The sequence below is a fragment of the Herpailurus yagouaroundi genome, unplaced genomic scaffold, assembly GCF_014898765.1.
Source record: "Herpailurus yagouaroundi ecotype Mexico unplaced genomic scaffold, PumYag 220, whole genome shotgun sequence".
Lineage (NCBI taxonomy): Eukaryota > Metazoa > Chordata > Mammalia > Carnivora > Felidae > Herpailurus > Herpailurus yagouaroundi.
Window position 1 is genome coordinate 3,580,068 of NW_024412451.1, and position 17,638 is coordinate 3,597,705.

The 17,638-nt window shown below is 59.8% G+C and overlaps 2 protein-coding genes across 7 annotated transcripts in view; one reads left to right on the forward strand and one right to left on the reverse strand.

Annotated features, from left to right (window-relative positions):
• Window positions 1-14,625, forward strand: part of NPAS1 (neuronal PAS domain protein 1) — a 16,056-nt gene extending 1,431 nt beyond the window's left edge. The window contains exons 2-12 of one of the 5 annotated variants that reach the window (XM_040457498.1): window positions 67-310; window positions 739-974; window positions 7,490-7,563; window positions 7,818-7,907; window positions 9,936-10,107; window positions 11,480-11,595; window positions 11,768-11,925; window positions 12,375-12,481; window positions 12,809-12,956; window positions 13,615-13,709; window positions 14,040-14,625. In XM_040457498.1, the coding sequence (XP_040313432.1) occupies window positions 189-310; window positions 739-974; window positions 7,490-7,563; window positions 7,818-7,907; window positions 9,936-10,107; window positions 11,480-11,595; window positions 11,768-11,925; window positions 12,375-12,481; window positions 12,809-12,956; window positions 13,615-13,709; window positions 14,040-14,503 (1,782 nt within the window). In that variant the 5' untranslated portion in view covers window positions 67-188 and the 3' untranslated portion in view covers window positions 14,504-14,625. The remainder of the gene's footprint in view (window positions 1-66; window positions 311-738; window positions 975-7,489; window positions 7,564-7,817; window positions 7,908-9,935; window positions 10,108-11,479; window positions 11,596-11,767; window positions 11,926-12,374; window positions 12,482-12,808; window positions 12,957-13,614; window positions 13,710-14,039) is intronic. The other 4 variants (XM_040457499.1, XM_040457500.1, XM_040457501.1 and 1 more) reach the window with 4 other exon arrangements.
• A 118-nt stretch (window positions 14,626-14,743) lies between these two features.
• Window positions 14,744-17,378, reverse strand: TMEM160 (transmembrane protein 160). Of its 2 annotated transcripts, none has more exons than XM_040457504.1 (3): window positions 17,133-17,373; window positions 15,762-15,854; window positions 14,744-15,085 (listed from the first exon to the last, which is right to left on the reverse strand). In XM_040457504.1, exons 1-3 carry the CDS (start codon window positions 17,338-17,340, stop codon window positions 14,820-14,822), a joined length of 567 nt encoding a protein of 188 aa, XP_040313438.1. In that variant the 5' UTR covers window positions 17,341-17,373; the 3' UTR covers window positions 14,744-14,819. The 2 variants fall into 2 exon arrangements, with proteins under 2 accessions (XP_040313438.1, XP_040313437.1); XM_040457503.1 differs by lacking the exon at window positions 14,744-15,085 and adding an exon at window positions 15,099-15,398 and having other exon boundaries at window positions 17,133-17,378.
• Window positions 17,379-17,638: the final 260 nt, after the last annotated feature.

Consider the following 17,638-nt stretch of genomic DNA (forward strand, 5'->3'; position numbering starts at 1 on the left):
GGAGAAACTGAGGCACCATCCGGCCCCAGCTCCTTGCTGGGACCCCGAGCCCCTCACGGACCTCAGTTTCCCCAGCAGGTCCCCGGGGTACCCCCGCAGGCACCGAGCGCTGCCTTCCCGCGGCAGGAGACGCGGGTCTCGAGGCTGCCCTGAGTCCGCCTGAGCCCCCCCCTCCCCACCCCGCGGAGATGGCGACCCCCTACCCCAGCAGTGGCGGCGGAGGCGAGGTCAAGTGCGGGGGAGGTCGTGGCCGCAGCGTCCCGTGGGACTTTCTGCCTGGGCTAGTGGTCAAGGCCCCGCCCGGACCCTGGTGAGCAAAGCCCCGCCCCCCGGGCCGTGGCCCCGCCCCCAAGGGCGTCCTGGGAGAATTCACACTCGGCTTTCCGCCCCGCCCTCCGGAGCTAGAATTTCTTACCCCGGGAAGCTCAACCTTTGTTCTACAAACAACCCCCACCACGTTCTGTTCCTACCCCCCCTTCCTCAGAGTTCATACCCAACGTTCTCATTTCTCCCCTCTGCCTCCTCCCTCCCCCCGCCCCAGAATTGATTTACACCCCGGGGTTCTGTCCCCACGGCCGGGTGCAGCATCCACACGCGGGTTCCGCCCCCACCTCCAGTGTCGAACCCACTTCCCACGTCCCGACCCCGTTCCGAGGCCCCGAGGGCAGGGCTCCCCCAGGCCGCGGACCCCTGAGCGCCGGGGGCCCCGCTGACGCCCCCTCCGCGCCGCCCGCCCAGCCTGCAGGCGCAGCGCAAGGAGAAGTCCCGTAACGCGGCGCGCTCGCGGCGCGGAAAGGAGAACCTGGAGTTCTTCGAGCTGGCCAAGCTGCTCCCGCTGCCCGGAGCCATCTCGAGCCAGCTGGACAAGGCGTCCATCGTGCGCCTCAGCGTCACCTACCTCCGCCTGCGCCGCTTCGCCGCCCTCGGGGCGCCGCCCTGGGGACTGCGGGCCGCGGGGCCACCGGCCGGCCTCGGTGAGTGCGCGTGCGCAGGGGACGGGGGCGGAGGGGGGGGGCAAGTGGGAACGTGAAGGGCCCACCAGCTTTTGCCCAGTTCCTTCTTGGCCGAGAGGGAGCACGAGGTTTGGAATCAACCAGATCCTCTGTGTGTCGCTATCAGGTGGCTTCTAGTCTCCGAGCCTCCGTTTATTCATCTGTTAAATGGGCACACGAGGTAGGGATGAGTTCGTGAATTTTGGCCACCAGGGATCAGACCACTAGTAAATGCTATTATTTTTATTAGGGAAGATGAATCATTTTCCCAAAGGAGGCCCGCAGCTCCATGGGCGGGACAGAGGGGGCCCAGCCTGGGCCTCCTATCCACTCATGGGCAAGAAACCCCCTCACTCAGACTTGAGCACAAGGACTCTGGAGTCAGAATTCCCAGTTTGGGAAAGCGGGAGGGAGACAGTAGAATGTGGCAGGTAAGACGGAGAGAGCTTCAGAAAGACTCTCCTGGGTCCCTGCCCACCCTCCCACCCCCATCCCGGCCACTCCCCAGCGTTGTGACCCTGGGCAGGTCGCCTTACCTCTCTGTGCCTCACATGTGAAATGGGAATCCTGATGAAAGTCCGCACACAGACACCCGGAGAGCCGAGAAGGAAGCCAGGGGATGTGTGCGAAGAGCCTGGATATACTTGGCACAGCCTGGGCAATGAGTATGTAGCGACCCTTAGTGCCACTGGTTACCTTGCGGAACCTGCAGTTTCTTAAGCACCTACTGTGTGCCCGCTACTGTTCTGAGTAGAGGAGCCAGCAGGAAACAAACTTGAGAAAAGTCCTGCACAGGCTGACATCCCAGTAGCCAAGACCCAATAATGAAATGAACAAAGAAATGCAATCTGTCATCTGTAAAAATATAGAGTTAGGTAAAGGACAGATACAGATACACAGATAGCGACTTTTATTGGAATTCAATTTTTTTAATGTTTGTTTATTTTTGAGAGCGAGAAAGACAGAGTGTGAGTGGGGGAGGAGCAGAGAGGGAGGGAGACACAGAATCCGAAGCAGGCTCCGGGCTGGGAGCCGTCAGCACAGAGCCCGACGCGGGGCTTGACCTCACGGACCCCGAGATCGTGACCTAGCCGAAGTCCGCCGCGTAACCGACGGAGCCCCCCAGGCGCCTCTAAAACTCACCTTTATTCCTGATGGATGCATAGCAGTGTTATGTTACTGTTATTGCTTGTTTTATGTATTACTGCTTCACTCAACTAGAAGACAGTGAATCGTGTAAATCTGAGGTGGCAGGTGACAGCGACGGGGCACCCCAGGCGACGGGGCCCCCCAGAAGAACGGGTGTCCTTAGGGTGAGGTTGGAGGGGCTCCAGGTCCCCTCCTGCCCCCCGGTCCCAGGGGAGGAGGTGGGGGGGGAGAGAAAATAGCATTGATTAAGCTCGCAATAAATCACCATTTAAATTTAAATAATCCGGCTTCCCAGGCGGTAATTAGGCGAATTGACTGGCGCCCAGAGAATGCGGCATTAGCGCGGCTGATTACTGTCATTACCGCGAACAACATGTGCGCCGGCGGGGGGATAAACATCTTGTCTATTGTCCCGAACGCCGGGAGAGAAAGGAAGGGAGGGGGTGTTGAGATAGTCCCTCCGGCGTCCAGCTCCCCCCCCTCCCACCACCTCCCGCTGCCCGGATGGGCACTTGAAGGGGACAGGAGCCCGCTGAGGACACAGCACCGAGGGGGCAGACCGCAGACTCCGTCGAGGCCCCCCTCCTGTATTCCTGGGGAGCCCCCCCCCTCCCCCTCCCCCGGCCCCGTGTGGGAGGTACTGCGTGGACTCCCTCCCGGATCCCCTAAAGTAGGCATTTGGAGGCATCTCCTGCCTCCCAGGGGCCCCAACAAGAGGTCAAGCGCCTGTTTCCGTAGTTCACACGGGGAAACTGAGGACAGGGTCTTAGCTAGTCAGAGAGCAAAGCCGTGTGTCTCCCATTCTGTGGCTTCCTCAGTAATATAGACAAATAACTCGCCAATTTTATTTTATTTTATTTTATTTTATTTTTTTAACTCACTGAACCCGGGGCGCCTGGGTGGCTCAGTCAGTTAAGCGGCCGACTTCCGCCCAGGTCATGATCTCACAGTGTGTGAGTTCGAGCCCCACGTCGGGCTCTGGGCTGACAGCTCAGAGCCTGGAGCCTGCTTCGAATTCTATGTCTCTGTCTGTGTCTGCCCCTTCCCTGCTCATGCTCTCTCTCTGTCTCTCTCTCAGAAGTAAAGAAACATTAAAAAAAAAAAAAGCGTTTTAATAAAAAAATAACAAAACTCAATCCTCTCACAAACACTAGGAGAGCAGTGTTGATTCCCATTTTTTTTTAATTCTTTTCTTTTTTTAGTTTTTTAACGTTTATTTATTTCTGAGAGAGCACGAGGAGGGAGGGGCAGAGAGAGAGGGAGACACAGAATCTGAAGCAGTCTCTAGGCTCTGAGCTGTCAGCACAGAGCCCAATGTGGGGCTCGAACTCACGAACTGTGAGATCATGACCTGAGCTCAAGTCAGTCGCTTAACCGACTGAGCCACCCAGGCGCCCCGATTCCCATTTTATAGAAGTGGAAAACTGAGCCCCAGAGAGGAGAAGCCGTTCACCCACCGGTCAAGCCTGGGCCCGGCTGAGATCCAAACTGTCTTCAGAGTGCACCTCCTCAGCCTCCAGACCTGGCACGTCCACAGGTCTCCGGGGGTCTTGCGGGTCTCGGCCTGTCTCTGGGCCTCCCTCTGTGTCTGTAAAACAGCACAACAGATGCGGAAGCCTAGCCCTGGACCTCCACGTCCGGGGAGGAGACAGCTTGGATCTTAGATCAGTGGTCGTCATTCATTCAGCGTCATCGAACACTTCTCGGTGCCAGGCCCTGTTCTAGGGACAGGACAAAGTCCCTGACCTCAAGGGTGGACCTACCAGCCCTTCGTGGTGTGCCCACTGTCCCTCACCTCTCTGATCTCATTTTTCTGCCCCTCTCACCTCTTCAAACCCCCACACACACTACCACACACACACACACACACACACACACACACACACACACACAGTGGCTATCTCGCTATTCCTCAGAGAAACATGTTCCTACCCCAGGGCCTTTGCACTTGCTGTGCCCTCCCTCAGGAGCTCCCTTCCTTCCAAAAGTCAGCTCTTCAGGGAGGCCTGCCCTGACCACTCTGTTAAAACTGACAACGCTCTCTTGTCTTCCTTGCCTGCCTTCTTTCTTTCCAAAGCACTTATTGTCTATTGTGTCTCTCCCCCATGACACCGTGTTCCCCGAGCCTGGGACAGTTCCTGGGGCACAGTAAGGGCTCCCTAAGTATTTGTTGGGTGGCCATGGAACAGAGTGAGGGGAGGAGGGGGTTGACATCTTAATTCACAGGTCAGGCCCAGCCTCACTCTGAGGAAGTGACCTTTGAGCTGAGACTGGAAGGAGGTGAGGAAGCAAGCCGTGAGAAAAGCTGGAAGGAAAGCTGTCTGGACTGAGGGAATATGTGCAAAGGCCCTGAGGCAGGCAGGAGTCTGCTTACTGGCTGCAGGGCACAATGAGGCCAAGTAGTCAGAGAGAAGTAAGTAGTTGAGGCAGAGAGTAGACAGCCGGAACCAGGCCCTGCAGGGCCTCGTGGGCTTTGGTGAGGACTTTGGCTGTTAGCCCAAGTGGGACGGGAGCCAGAGGTGGAAGCAGGGAGCCCAGTGGGGACGCGAGTGCAATGGTCCAGGCTCCTGCCTGGTGGGGCAGCTAGACCAGGGCGGGGGCCGTGGGGTGAGGGGTGGTGGGAATCAGAAGAGGGATGTGCTGAAAACGGCCGTGGGTGGGAGAAAGAGAGAGGTCAGGGCCAACGGCAAGGAATTATCTGGAAAGGTAGAGGTGCCCCCAAGTTATCCACCGTACCTGGTAAGAATAAGGGCAGGACTCGGGAATTTGGTCCCTACTGTGTGCCTGGCTGTGTGTTGTTCACACGCACGAACCCATTCACGCTCTAGCATGAGACCCAGTTTACAATTGAGGCTGAGGAAGGTGCCCCATCTGGCCCGCGGGGCCTGCCCCTCCTGGGAGCAGGGTTTCCCTCTCTGGACTTCCTCCCCACCACCTGGTCGGGGAATCTCTCTGAGCAATTGAGAATAGGAGGTGATCAGACCCCCGGGAGTCTCCTTCTCCCCTGGGTCCCTCAGTCCCAGCTCTGTGATGACAACTAGGACAGTTTTTCTTCTCCAGCGGCCAGTCAGGCTCCAAAAAAAAGCGCAGCGAATGTTTGTTGAGTGAGTGAGTGATGGTTGGGGGTGGGGCGTGAGCAGGGGGCAGATCTGGGAGCAGTAAAGAGCCACCTGCCGAATTGGGGGGACAGAGGAGCTGAGGCATTTGCCTGGAGAGGCCGGAACGGAACGCGGAGGCAGGGGTCTGGAGTTGGGTTTGGGGAGGGAGGGGGGGCTGGGGGTAATAGGACGCATCAGTCAGCGAGGGGGACCGACCCCAAAGCTCCCGTCCCAACGGGGGAACAGCAAGCCCTCCCCCCGCGCACCCCCCTCATCCGACGTGCCCATTAACGCTGTTAATTGCAGCCGTTCAGTCTGACCTGGGCTGATCCTGTGAGCGGGAAAATGAAGGAATTAGCAAAAATGACAGGAGAAAATTGCGACAATTAGCAGGCAGCATTGTTCCTGCCTGTCACCCGGCTGGTTCGCGCTGCATCTCGGGGGAGGGGTCCCCATCAGCACCCCCCCCCCCATTTATTGTTCCTGGTGCTCCAGCCAGCGGTGGGAAAAGGGTGCGAACAGCGGGGGAGGTGCTTCCGGGAGGAGGCGTGGCTTAGATGTCTTGTGGGGGGGTGCTGAGTCCTGATGGGGGCGCCGGGGCGGGGGTTTGGCCGCCTGGTGTTTTGAGGGTCTGGAAATAACAATAGTAATCACACTATTAATACTGATCCTGGCCCTGTGTTTGGGAGCACCTGAGGTGTGCCTGGCGGGTGCGGGGGGGGCCCTTTCTGTTCCTTACGCTGAGTGCTCAACCAGCCTGTGAGGTCCGCGCTCTTTGCAAATCCACTTGACAGAGGAGGAAACTGAGGCACAGAGAGGTGAAGGGGCTGGTCCCAGGGCACACAGCCAGGGAGGGCCGGCCCTGGGGCTGGGCACCAGACCAGGACCCTTAGGCCTGCAGGAGCCAGCCACTTGCCCACCCTCAAGGTCACGGAGTCCCCTGGCTCCCTGATCTGGACATAGAGCCCCTTGGGAGGTGTTTCTCTGCAGGGTCAGGGAGAGGGACCTGCGTGGGAACAGCCTCCATCCACCGCCCCCCCACCCCTCGGCGCTCTTTGCCCTTTGTCCCATTTGACATGACCTCCTGTCACTGTCTTTCCCTGTATTTCTCCTGGACATCTCCTTTCTTTTCTCTCCACCTCTTTTTTTTTTTTTTTAATTTTTTTTTTTTTTTTTTTTTTTTGAGAGAGACAGAGAGCCAGCCGGGGAGGGGCAGAGAGAGGGAGACACAGAATCCGAAGCAGGCTCCAGGCTCTGAGCTGAGCTGTCAGCACAGAGCCCGATGCGGGACTCGAACCCATACACCGTGAGATCATGACCTGAGCTGAAGTCAGAAGTCAGATGCTTAACCTACTGAGTCACCCAGGCGCGCCAAGATTTTAATTTTTTTAAGTTTATTTATTTTGAGAGAAAGAATGAGCGTGCACATGACTGGGGGAAGGGCAGAGAAGGAGAGAGAGAATCCCAAGCAGGCTCTGAGCTGTCAGCGCAGAGCCTGATGTAGGGCTCGAACCCACGACCCATGAGATGAAGCCCTGAGCCGAAGTCAGATGCTTAACCGACTGAGCCACCCAGGTGCCCCTAGTTCCAGAACATTTTCACTGCCTCCTGAAAAAGCCCTGCCCACATCGGCAGACACTCCCATCAGCCCCTGGGCAACCACTAATCTACTTCCTGTCTCCGTAGATTTGCCCTGTTCCCCGGACAGTTCATAGAAATGGAATCACACAGTGTGTGGCCTCTTGGGTCTTGAGTAATGTTTCACTTTTTTTTTTTTTTAAGTATGTTCCACACCCCACGTGGGGCTTGAACTCCCGACCCCGAGATCAAATGTCTTGCTCCTCCGACTGAGCCAGCCAGGCGCCCCTGGATTTTTTTAGTTTCTTGCGTGTTGTGTATCTGCCTCTGGCCTGGGAGGGGAGAACCAGGCCGCCCCGGTCACCTCGGTGGCCCTAGGACAGGGCCTGGCGCACAGTTGGTGCTCAGGGAGTTTCTGCCTGGATTGGATGGATGGACAAACGGACGGACGGGCCCCTGTCTGCATCCTCTGGTGTCTCTCCCTGTCTCTGTGTGTCTCAGCCCACTTCTGCCCCTTCCACCCTTCCCCCCAGCCCAGGTTTCTCCCCGACAGGGCCCGGGGTCCCCAGTACCCCAAGGTGGCTGCGGGACCGGGGAGAAGAGAGCGGGGTTTGTAGCCTGGCTCGAATGGGGGCCAACAGGCCCCGGCCTCACCCCTCCCTTTGCCCCCAGCCCCCAGCCACAGGGGCCCCGTGGCGCTGGTCTCCGAAGTCTTCGAGCAGCACCTGGGAGGACACATCTTGCAGGTGAGGCCCCTTCCCTGCCTGCTGCTCATTGCTGCCACCTGGCGGCCACCTCTGGCGAGCAGCACCCTTTTCTTCAGCATCCATCCCAGCGAGGGCCCCCTTTCCGAGGGCCACCCGATCCCCTTCCCCTCCCCACCCCCCCGATTAATCCATCCTAGGTGGAGATCCAGCTTTTAGAATCTCTTACCACTTGCCTGCTGGACAGACAGACGCCCAGCGCTCCTCTCTCCGCCCCCTATTTCTCCCCACTCTAGTCCCTGGATGGCTTCGTGTTTGCCTTGAACCAGGAAGGGAAATTCCTCTACATTTCAGAGACCGTCTCCATTTATCTGGGTCTCTCACAGGTAAGGGGCCCGCAGCGGGCTGCCTGGACTGGCCCGGCCACCGTCTCCCTTGCTGGCCCCTGCATGCCCTTCCTCTCTCCTGGCCTCACCATCCCAGCCCGAAAAGTGGGCTGCATCCGTGGTTCCCAAAGTGCACCCCTGGGAACCCCACGTGGCCCCTCCTTACAGGCGAGAGGGGGGGCTATTAAAGTAGCTGGTCAATTTGAAGACGGCAAATTAGCAGAAAGGTCAGTTTGCCCATGAGTGTTTGCCAAATGCGCCATATTTACCAAAACTCGCTTTTTTTTTTTTTTTCCTCCACAATTGTAAAGAATGCACAGCGATTTGCATCGTAAGGGCTTGGGTTTTGCCAACTTTGGAAGATTTTCTGTAGCGTGTTAGTGAACTGGCTTGCTTTTCCTATCTCAGCCAGCTGTGTCTGCCCCCAGCTCCTGCAGCTGGCACTGAAAGGTAAAAGGCAGGGGAGGGGGCGCCTGGGTGGCTCAGTCGGGTAAGTGCCCGACTTTGGCTCAGGTCATGATCTCACAGTCTGAGTTCAAGTCCCACGTGGGGCTTGTGCTGACATCTCAGAGCCTGGAGCCTGCTTTGGATATATATATATATATATATATAGCAGAAACGGAAACGGACTCCCAATCCTGGGGGGCCTGGCTCCTTGTGGCCTTCCTACTACCAATACATTCGGTACAAATCACTGTCCTCTGTTATCACTATTACAAAGGTTTTGGCTGGGGCACCTGGGTGGCGCAGTCGGTTAAGCGTCCGACTTCAGCCAGGTCACGATCTCGCGGCCCGTGAGTTCGAGCCCCGCGTCGGGCTCTGGGCTGATGGCTCAGAGCCTGGAGCCTGCTTCTGATTCTGTGTCTCCCTCTCTCTCTGCCCCTCCCCCGTTCATGCTCTGTCTCTCTCTGTCCCAAAAATAAATTAAAAAAAAAAAAAAGGTTTTGGCAAATGGTAAATCTAGAAAATTCAATGCTAGGTATTTGGCCTTTGTGAGCACCTTTACAGTGAGTTGTTGGAGATATGTGGAGGGGGAAGACCCTGGAGGTAGGGGCATGTGGCCAAGGGGAAGGGAGGGAGGGAGAAGTGGAGGAAAAGCTGGAAGCTGGTGCACGGAAGGGTTTCATGAGGAGGAGTTCGGAGGGATGAGGGACAGAGGGGAGCCTGGGACCCCAAGCCCAGGGGCAGTGGGAGCTCTGAGAGGTTTCTGAGAGGAGGCGGGCCATGGTCAGGTGAGTAATTTAGCAAGGGTGTTTGGGGACTGAAGGCCAGAGCACCAGGGAGGACCCTGGGGCAGGAAGACAGCAGAGAAAAGTTGGGGGCCTGGACCAGGGGAGGTGTGGAGAGAAGGGCAACTGCTCTGAGAGTTTGGGGTGAATTCAGTGTGAAAGTCTGTCTGATTAAAAAAGTTATTCTTGTTTTTTTTTTTTTTAATGTTTACTTATTTTGAGACAGAAAAAGAGCGAGCAGGGGAGGGGCAGAGAGGAAGGGAGAGAGAAACTCAAGCAGGCTCCTCGCTATCAGTGAAGAACCCGATGTGGGTCTCTAACGCAGGACCCCGTGAGATAAGGACCTGAGCGGAAATCGAGTCGAATGCTTAACCAACTGAGCCACCCAGACGCTTCAAAAAGTTCTAACTCTTTAAAGAGTTCGAGAAACATTCCACTGCTTGCATCCTGATTGCCATTCCTGCGGGGACATCCTGTGATTCGTTTCAGGGCACAGTTTTTTGCTGTGAGTGGGTGGGAGTTGGGTAAAATGGAGGCTACGACAACCCAGTACACAGCTTAATAGAGTAAGCAGGTGCAGAAAATCCTAACGATCGCCGGGTTTGAAGTGGGAAGGCTTAAGAAGAGCCTGAAAGTTTGTATTCTTCTTTTTAAAAGGTTAAAAAGCAATCCTAATAAAAACACGAGACTGGCGTGAAGCGCGCCTGCAACCTAGGCGAGCGAGCCGGAGGCTGACCGCCGGGCGAGTGGCTGCGCGCGCATCTTACCCGCCCTCTGCCGTCCCCTCTTTCGCCGGCAGGTGGAGCTGACGGGTAGCAGCGTCTTCGACTACATCCATCCCGGGGACCACTCAGAAGTGCTGGAGCAACTGGGGCTCCGGGCCCGGACTCCCGGGCCCCCCACGCCGCCCTCCGTCCCCTCCTCCTCCTCCTCCTCGTCTTCTTCCTCGCTTGCAGACACTCCTGAGATCGGTAATTCCAGGGGCCCCAAAGTCACGCGGCCTCAAGGGTGTAGGGCTTGTTGTTACAAAACCCACTCTGCTTCGAGTTGTGCAAAGTTTTGCAAGATGCATCAGAGTCTGAACCAAGGCAACGCGACTTGGCTCCCGAAAATTGCCTAAGCTGCCTAAGGTTGCCTGGCTCCCCCGGAGTCGAGCTTTGGAAAGACCCCTCTTGCCACTGCTTGTGGGGGACAGATGGGACCAGGCTTTGGTAACGACAAAGCCCGCGCTTCACGGGCTTTCCCCATGCTGCGCCTTTAACTGCGTAATTGGAATCCTAATCACCACCCCACAAGCGGGGAACTGCCTTCATTTTGCAGAGGTGGAAACTGAGGCACAGCGCAGAGAGGTTAAGTTAATTGGCCCGGGTCACACAGCTGTACGTGGTTGGTCTGGACCGCAGCCCGGGTTTGTCTGGCTCTTGCATCTGTGTTTCTAGTCCTTCCCTGCGGTGGAAAATTCCAGTCCATGTCAGAGAAGGAGGGTGTTGGGAGATTACCCTGGAAGTTTCTTTTAGCTCTGAGATGTGGGGGGACTAGGAGGTTAACTTTCCCGTAAGGAGGGTTTTCTTCTGTTGGGTTTGCTTAACAGCAAAAATATCTGAGCTATCATCAGGGCCTGCACGCTTGGGAGATGTTTGTGGGTCCACTGGGGAAGGTGATTAGGTTTGCATCAAAGATTGAGAAACAGGTTCGTCTGGCGGTGAGCAGTTACAAGAACGTATCACGGGATTTACAGACTAACCTGTATTTGTGAGTCTTTCTTGTTTCTTATACCCAGAGCCCCTGCTCTGGGCTGGGGAGGGCTGGGGACACAGGGATGGCAGCATCCCCAGCCCTACCCTCCCTGTGCTCACAGTCCGGGTGTGGGCAGGCCGACCAGTCCCTAGAGAATGATAATCCAAAGTGGTCGGGACTGGGCTGAGAGACCCCAGAGGGATGGCTGACCCAGCCTGGGGGGGGGGGGGTCAGGGAGGGCTTCCTGGAGGAGGAGCTGTCTACCCTGAGACCTGGAGGCTGTAGCTAGAGATGGTGTCAGCGGGAGGCAGTTCTTGCGGAAGTTTTAGGCCAAGGTGAGGAGCTGAGCTTTCTCCCAAGGGTCCTAGGGAGCCATGGCAGTTTCAGGGCAGGGAGGGGCCGGGGTCATATCTGAGCTTTAGAAGAGACCCGTTCAGCTGTAGCTCAGAGGGGAGGTTAGTCTGCGACTTCAGTGAGGTTGTGTAACCCTCAGGCTGTGGCCTTGACCTTGTCTGGCTAGATGTACGGGGCTGGGGGGCAGGGACGGCCTGTGTGTGTTTCTCCTTCAGGACCTCCTCCTAACCTTCCTTCACTCTCCACCCCCAGAGGCCAGCCCCGCCGAGGTGCCTCACTTCTCCCGGGCCCAGGAGCGTTCCTTCTTCATCCGCATGAAATCTACCCTCACCAAGCGGGGGCTGCACGTCAAGGCCTCGGGGTACAAGGTGAGGGTCAGCTCTCTGGCCCCGGCTGCTGACTCCTGGGTCTCCTCTCCTGCGGGGGACCGGGGGGGGGGGGGATGCTCCCACATTCCTGCCAGCTATGTCCTTGTGCCCCGGCACCGGCGGGGTGGTGGCCTCGCCAGGCCTCTCCTCCAAGCCCGCCTGTCGCCCACAGGTCATCCACGTCACTGGGCGCCTTCGGGCCCGCTCCCTGGGCCTGGTGGCTCTGGGCCACACGTTGCCCCCAGCCCCACTGGCTGAGCTGCCACTACACGGACACATGATCGTCTTCCGCCTCAGCCTGGGTCTCACCATCCTTGCTTGTGAGAGCAGGTACCGGGGTCGGGGGGCCGAGGCGGGCGGATGGGGCCACACGGGGGAGCCAGGACTGCGGGCAGGTGGGGGGGGGGGCTCTGGGGATCCAGGGGGACACAAGAGCAGCGAGGGAGGAGGTCCTGGAAGGAGGGGGCCGGAGGGCAGGGCCTTTGGGGGTGGGGCGGGTTGCGCCCTGCACCACGCGGTGGGGAAAATTAAATCGCGAAATAGCCCCCACGCTCCTAGTGACTTCGGGGAGCCCGGGGCCACCCCACGAGGCCCACAGCCACTCCAGGCGGGACGCTGGTATGACACCGCCATTGTACCGAGGGTTAAACTGAGGCCCAGAGCGCTCCAGAGCAAGATTTCGGAGCTGGGGGTTCCAGAACCAACCCTGCCTCTTTGCCCCCAACCCTGTTGTCTCAGAGCCCTTCTCACCTCCTCGCTCTGTCGCCCCCTGTGCTCAGAGTCAGCGACCACATGGACCTGGGGCCCTCAGAGCTTGTGGGCCGCAGCTGCTACCAGTTTGTCCACGGCCAGGACGCAGCCAGGATCCGCCAAAGCCACCTGGACCGTGAGAACCCCTGTCTGCCGGCACCCCAGGCCTGAGTCCACAACCCCCCCCCCCCCCCCCCCCGGGGCGGCCCCCCCGGGGGGACCCCCCCCGGGGGGGGGGGGGAAAGGGGCCGGGGGGGCTCCCGGGCCCACCCTTAAAAATCCAGCGGGCCCCCCAGCCCGGTTTTCGTTTTCTGCCTCTCTGCCTCTCTCCCTCCCCCCCCCCCCCCCCCCCGTCTCCTCCCTGCCGCCACCCTTTCTGCCCCTGTCTCCCTCTCTCGTCCCCCGCCTTCCTGTCCACCTGTCTCTCTGCAACTGTCTCACCCCGTCCCTGCGCTGGGCCCAGTGCTGGACAAGGGTCAGGTGATGACCGGTTACTACCGTTGGCTGCAGCGAGCCGGGGGCTTTGTGTGGCTGCAGTCCGTGGCCACCGTGGCCGTGAGCGGGAAGAGCCCCGGGGAGCGCCACGTGCTGTGGGTCAGCTACGTGCTCAGGTGAGGGCTGTCCCCGGCCGGCCTCACCGGGAAGGGGGCTTGGGGTGGAGGCTCTTCAGGGAGGGCTTCTCGAAGAGGACAAGAACCCAGAGGTGCCTGAAAACAGGAAGGGGAAAGGGGACAGTGAGAGGAGAGGCTTGGAGGTGGCGAGACCTTACGTGCAGGGGGGCGGCTTTGAAGTGGCCTCAGCCCAGGCAGAGGGTCTGGATTTGATTCCGGGGCACTGGGGAGCCACGGCAGGCTTCAAGGCTGGAGAGGGTCACAGTCAAATCTGCTTTGTGGAAAGACCCCTCTGGCTGCCTCGAAATGAGAGTTCTGAGGGACGCACGACGGGGGCTGGGAGCCCAGGGAGGAAGTGGGGGCAAGTCCCGGAAATGCCAGGCAATGCTGGTGGAGGAGGGGAAGGGCCGTCTGCTGCCACCCACGTCTCTGGCTTTGCTGGGCCTGGATTTGGGCCCCTAAGAGGAACAGCGGCCTGAAAGGAAGATGCTGGGGACATTTAGTTGGTGGCATCGGGGGCAGGGGGGCACAGGCTGCCCGGGTCTGGCCTCGGATGACAGGGCTGTGGGGCTAGAAGCCAGCTTGGAGCCTGGGGGGTCCAGTGATGAGCCCTAAGTACCATGGGGTGGGGGCTCTACCCCACCTGTGTTGTCCCCAGCCAAGCCGAGGGTGGCCAGACCCCTCTGGACGCCTTCCAGCTTCCAGCCAGCGTGGCCTGTGAGGACGTGTCCAGCCCAGAGCCAGAACCCACAGGTGAGCCCCACCTCCCACCCCCCAGCACCCCAGCCCCCGGGGGAAGCTCCCAGGGGCCTCTGGGACCTGTGCTCTCCAGTCCGGGAGCCACCAGCCATGAGTGGTGACTCATGTTCAATTAAAATTGAACGGTTCAGTTTCTCAGTCACACCCGCCACATTTCGAGGGCCCCGTAGCCTCACGTGGCCAGTGGCTAATGCGGTTGGACCATAAAGATACGGAACGTCATCGGGGAAAGTTCTGTTGGACAACGCAGGTCTAGACCACAGATGGGAAGACTGAGGGCTGGGGACGCGCACCCGCAGTGCCCTTTGTATCTCCCTCTTCCAGAGCCAGAGCCTCCGGTGGAAGGGAAGCAGGCTGCCCCCCTAGACAAGGATGAGCCCCCTCGGACCCGGGGCAAACGCATCAAAGTGGAGCCTGGCCCGGGGGAGACCAAAGACCCGGAGGACAGCGCGGAGGAGGAGCCGTCCAGCCACCCGGCCCTGCCCAGGCCCGAGTTTACTTCTGTCATCCGGGCAGGGGCCCTGAAGCAGGACCTGGTGCGGCCCTGGGGCCTGGGGCCTCCTGGAGACCCCCCACCTTCCCTCCTCCACGCGGGCTTCCTGCCCCCCGTCGTGCGGGGCCTGTGCACGCCCGGCACCATCCGCTATGGCCCTGCGGAGCTGGGTCTCATGTACCCGCACCTGCAGAGGCTGGGCCCGGGGCCCGGCCTCCCCGAGGCCTTCTATCCCACCCTGGGCCTGTCGTACCCGGGGCCTGCGGGCACCAGGGTGCAGCGGAAGGGTGACTGAGGACTGGAGAGCGGCCTCCAGAGCCGGACCCTGAAGGAGGGGCGGGGCCCTGAGGGCGCAGGGGCGGGGCTCACGGCCCCGATGGCCCTCCCTGAGAATTAAACACCTTCTCCCCCTCCGTGGCTCAGTCTCCCGGGGCCTTGGGGCCCCTCGCTCCTTTTCTTTCTCCTTGGTTACCTCCACCTGCTTTTACTGATTCCCATGCCCGCCCTTCCCGGTCGCAGGAACCGCCACTCAGAATGTGGACAAGGGTCAGGTTTTAATGTCCCGGTCCTCAGGCCGTCCAGCGCCCGGCCATCCCCCGTAGCCCAGCTGTTCACTCCGGTGGCGGCCGGCCGGCTTCGTCGGGGCCTTCGGCGGTGGCGCTCCCATCGTCCTCGGGTACCAGTTCCACATCCAGCTCCAGCTGACCCATGTAGAGACCGACGGCACAAGCCCAGAGCAGGCCCACGGCCAGCACGGCCCCCACGCCCGCCGCTGCGCCCCCCAGCGACAGCTGCATGGGTCCCCGCAGTGCAGCCAGGCCCACAACGTAGGAGGCACCGCCCCACACGACGCACAGGCCGCCCAGCAGGAAGAAGCCTGTGCGAGAGGGCAGGAGGCCACGGTCAAGGAGAGGCAGGGCCTGAGCTCCCAGGCTGGCACTGCAGTGGGGCGGATGGAGAAGCCGGGGTGGGGAGGGGGATGGGGGGGGGGGGGGCAGGGCAGGGGTTCTGGGATCCAGATGACTCCGGGGACCGAGGTGGAGTTAGAGAATGAGGCAAACTCAAAAGCAGGGTAGGCGTCAAGAGTAGTACAGAGCCAAGGTCAGGGACATGAGAAGGTACCGGTATCAGAGGAGGTGTCCCGGATGGGGAGGTGGGGTTCAGGACCAGAGGCGGAGTGGGGAGCTGGTCTGAGAGCAAAGACAGGGATGGAGTGGCAGGGCCAGTCTGGGGCTGGGCCAGCATGAGGGGCTAAGTCGCGACCCTCATCTTTGTTGGAAAGTCAGATCGGAGGGGACAAGGACCCACAGCCACCCCGTGGGCCACCCACTCGGGTGATCCAGTGGCCACAAAGCAGGGGCGGGTGGATGTAAGGTCAACAGTCACACGTGAAAATGAGGTGGCTTCTGGTGGGGGAGGAAAGAGTGGGTGGCGGTGGGACAGGGCAGGGAAGAATCTACACCCACGGGGGAGGTTGGGGGTTCTGCCCTCCTCAGTGGGGGAGCAAGTGCCCACACTCCCTGGTTGGGGCGGGAGTGGGGGTCTGCACTCACCGTAGGCAGCTTCCCGACCCATGTCACTCTGCATGAAGGAGATGACCCCAATGCCTGATGCCAGGAGGCCATTGCGGAACCAGGAGAGGAAGGCTGGAGGAAGGGGTGGGTGGGGAGGGGAAAGAAATCAGCATCAGCCTGTCAGCCCAGACAGTGTTATCCCATTGCACCCCGAATCCCCACCCGGTCCTGACGGTCCTCCACTTAACCTTAACCCCCGCCAAACTGTAGCTTCCATCCATCTGAGCCGTCTCCCCAAACTCTGCAGCACCAAAGATTCAACATAGTCTGCAGAATCTGCAGGAGAATCTAGGAACCAAAATTGCCGAACTTATTTAATATATTTTTAAATTTTTTTTAACGTTTATTTTTGAGACAGAGAGAGACAGAGCATGAACGGGGGAGGGTCAGAGAGAGGGAGACACAGAATCTGAAACAGGCTCCAGGCTCTGAGCTGTCAGCACAGAGCCCGACGCGCGGCTCGAACTCACAGACCGCGAGATCATGACCTGAGCCGAAGTCGGCCGCTTAACCGACTGAGCCACCCAGGCGCCCCCAAAATTGCCGAACTTAAATATGAGGACAGGAAGATCCCGAGGGGTCATCCTGGTCAACACCCCTCCTCTCCCCATACATGTGTGTATCCCCCTCCCGCCTCCCCGCTCTGGGACAAACTTCTGCACTCCAGGCCTCTCTCCAGCCTCCCCCTTCAGGGAGCCTCAAACGCCAATCATCTGCTACCGCGTGTGAACTTCCTTGCTGTTATTCACATCCATTCAAATCCCTTGTGTGGCGCTAACCGGCTGGTCCGGGTTACAAACCCCACACCCACTCCCCATCCACTATCGACACATGAGGCCCCTCCCCCTGCAGCCTGGATCACCTGGCCCTCCAATCAGCCCAGAGCTTTTCTTTTATTGGTTGTTCCTTCCTCCAATCCGGAACTCGCCCCTTCTTCTGATGGGATCCACGCTCCCGCCTAATGCAGAGTGGTCGCCTCTTGGATCTGAACTGGCTCCTCCAAGGCGGACCCCTCCAGTAGGCAACACCCTCGCCCTTCACCCTCTTCGGATGCCTCTCTCGCCCAGGCAGTGCAATTTTATAAGGCTGCCTGTCCTACCCCGACCAACCTTTCCAATCCCCACTGCGTCCCACTAGCCGGACACCGTCCCATCCGCAAGCACTTCTATGCGGACAGACTGCGCTCTTGCAAGCGCTTCCCTGCGCTTTTACGGAAGCCCTTCTCGCTCCGGAGTCCCAGCCCTGTTTCCAGCAGAAGCTCCACCCCCTTCCCCCACTCGCGCGCGCCGACAGCTCGGCTATCCGGGACCCCCTGTCCCGTCGGGGCCGACCCCAGCCCCAGCCTCAGACCTGTCTCATGCGCCTTCCGGAGGAGCCAGGCGTCCGCACGGTCCAGCTCGGACACGGGGGGCGGCGAAGCCCCGGCGCGGGGGCCGTGGCCGGGGGCGAAGGACCCTCGGGCGCCCCCGCTCCGGGGCCGCGGAGGCGGCAGCAGCGCCCCCCGGAAGCGGAGCCGGGCCAGTCGGGCGGCCCGAGCCCACCACCAGCCGCCTCCCATGGTTCCCACTACGGCCGCCGCTCACCGCCCCGCCCCCACGGGCTCCCGTAGGCTGAAGCCCACGTCATTCGGGCATGGCGGCTCACCCATTGGCTTCGAGAGCGCCACTCAGGGCTGGCGCCCACGGTCCATTGGTCGAAATAGCGGTGATTCCTCCTCTGTCATCTGTGCCGGTACTGCGCGTCCCACCTCGCTTCTGCTGCTGGACTACGAATCCCAGCGATCATTGCGCCCATAGAAGGCCGGTCTTCAGAAGGCGGAGGCAGGATGTCTGCCGGGACTTGTAGTTTATGTTAAT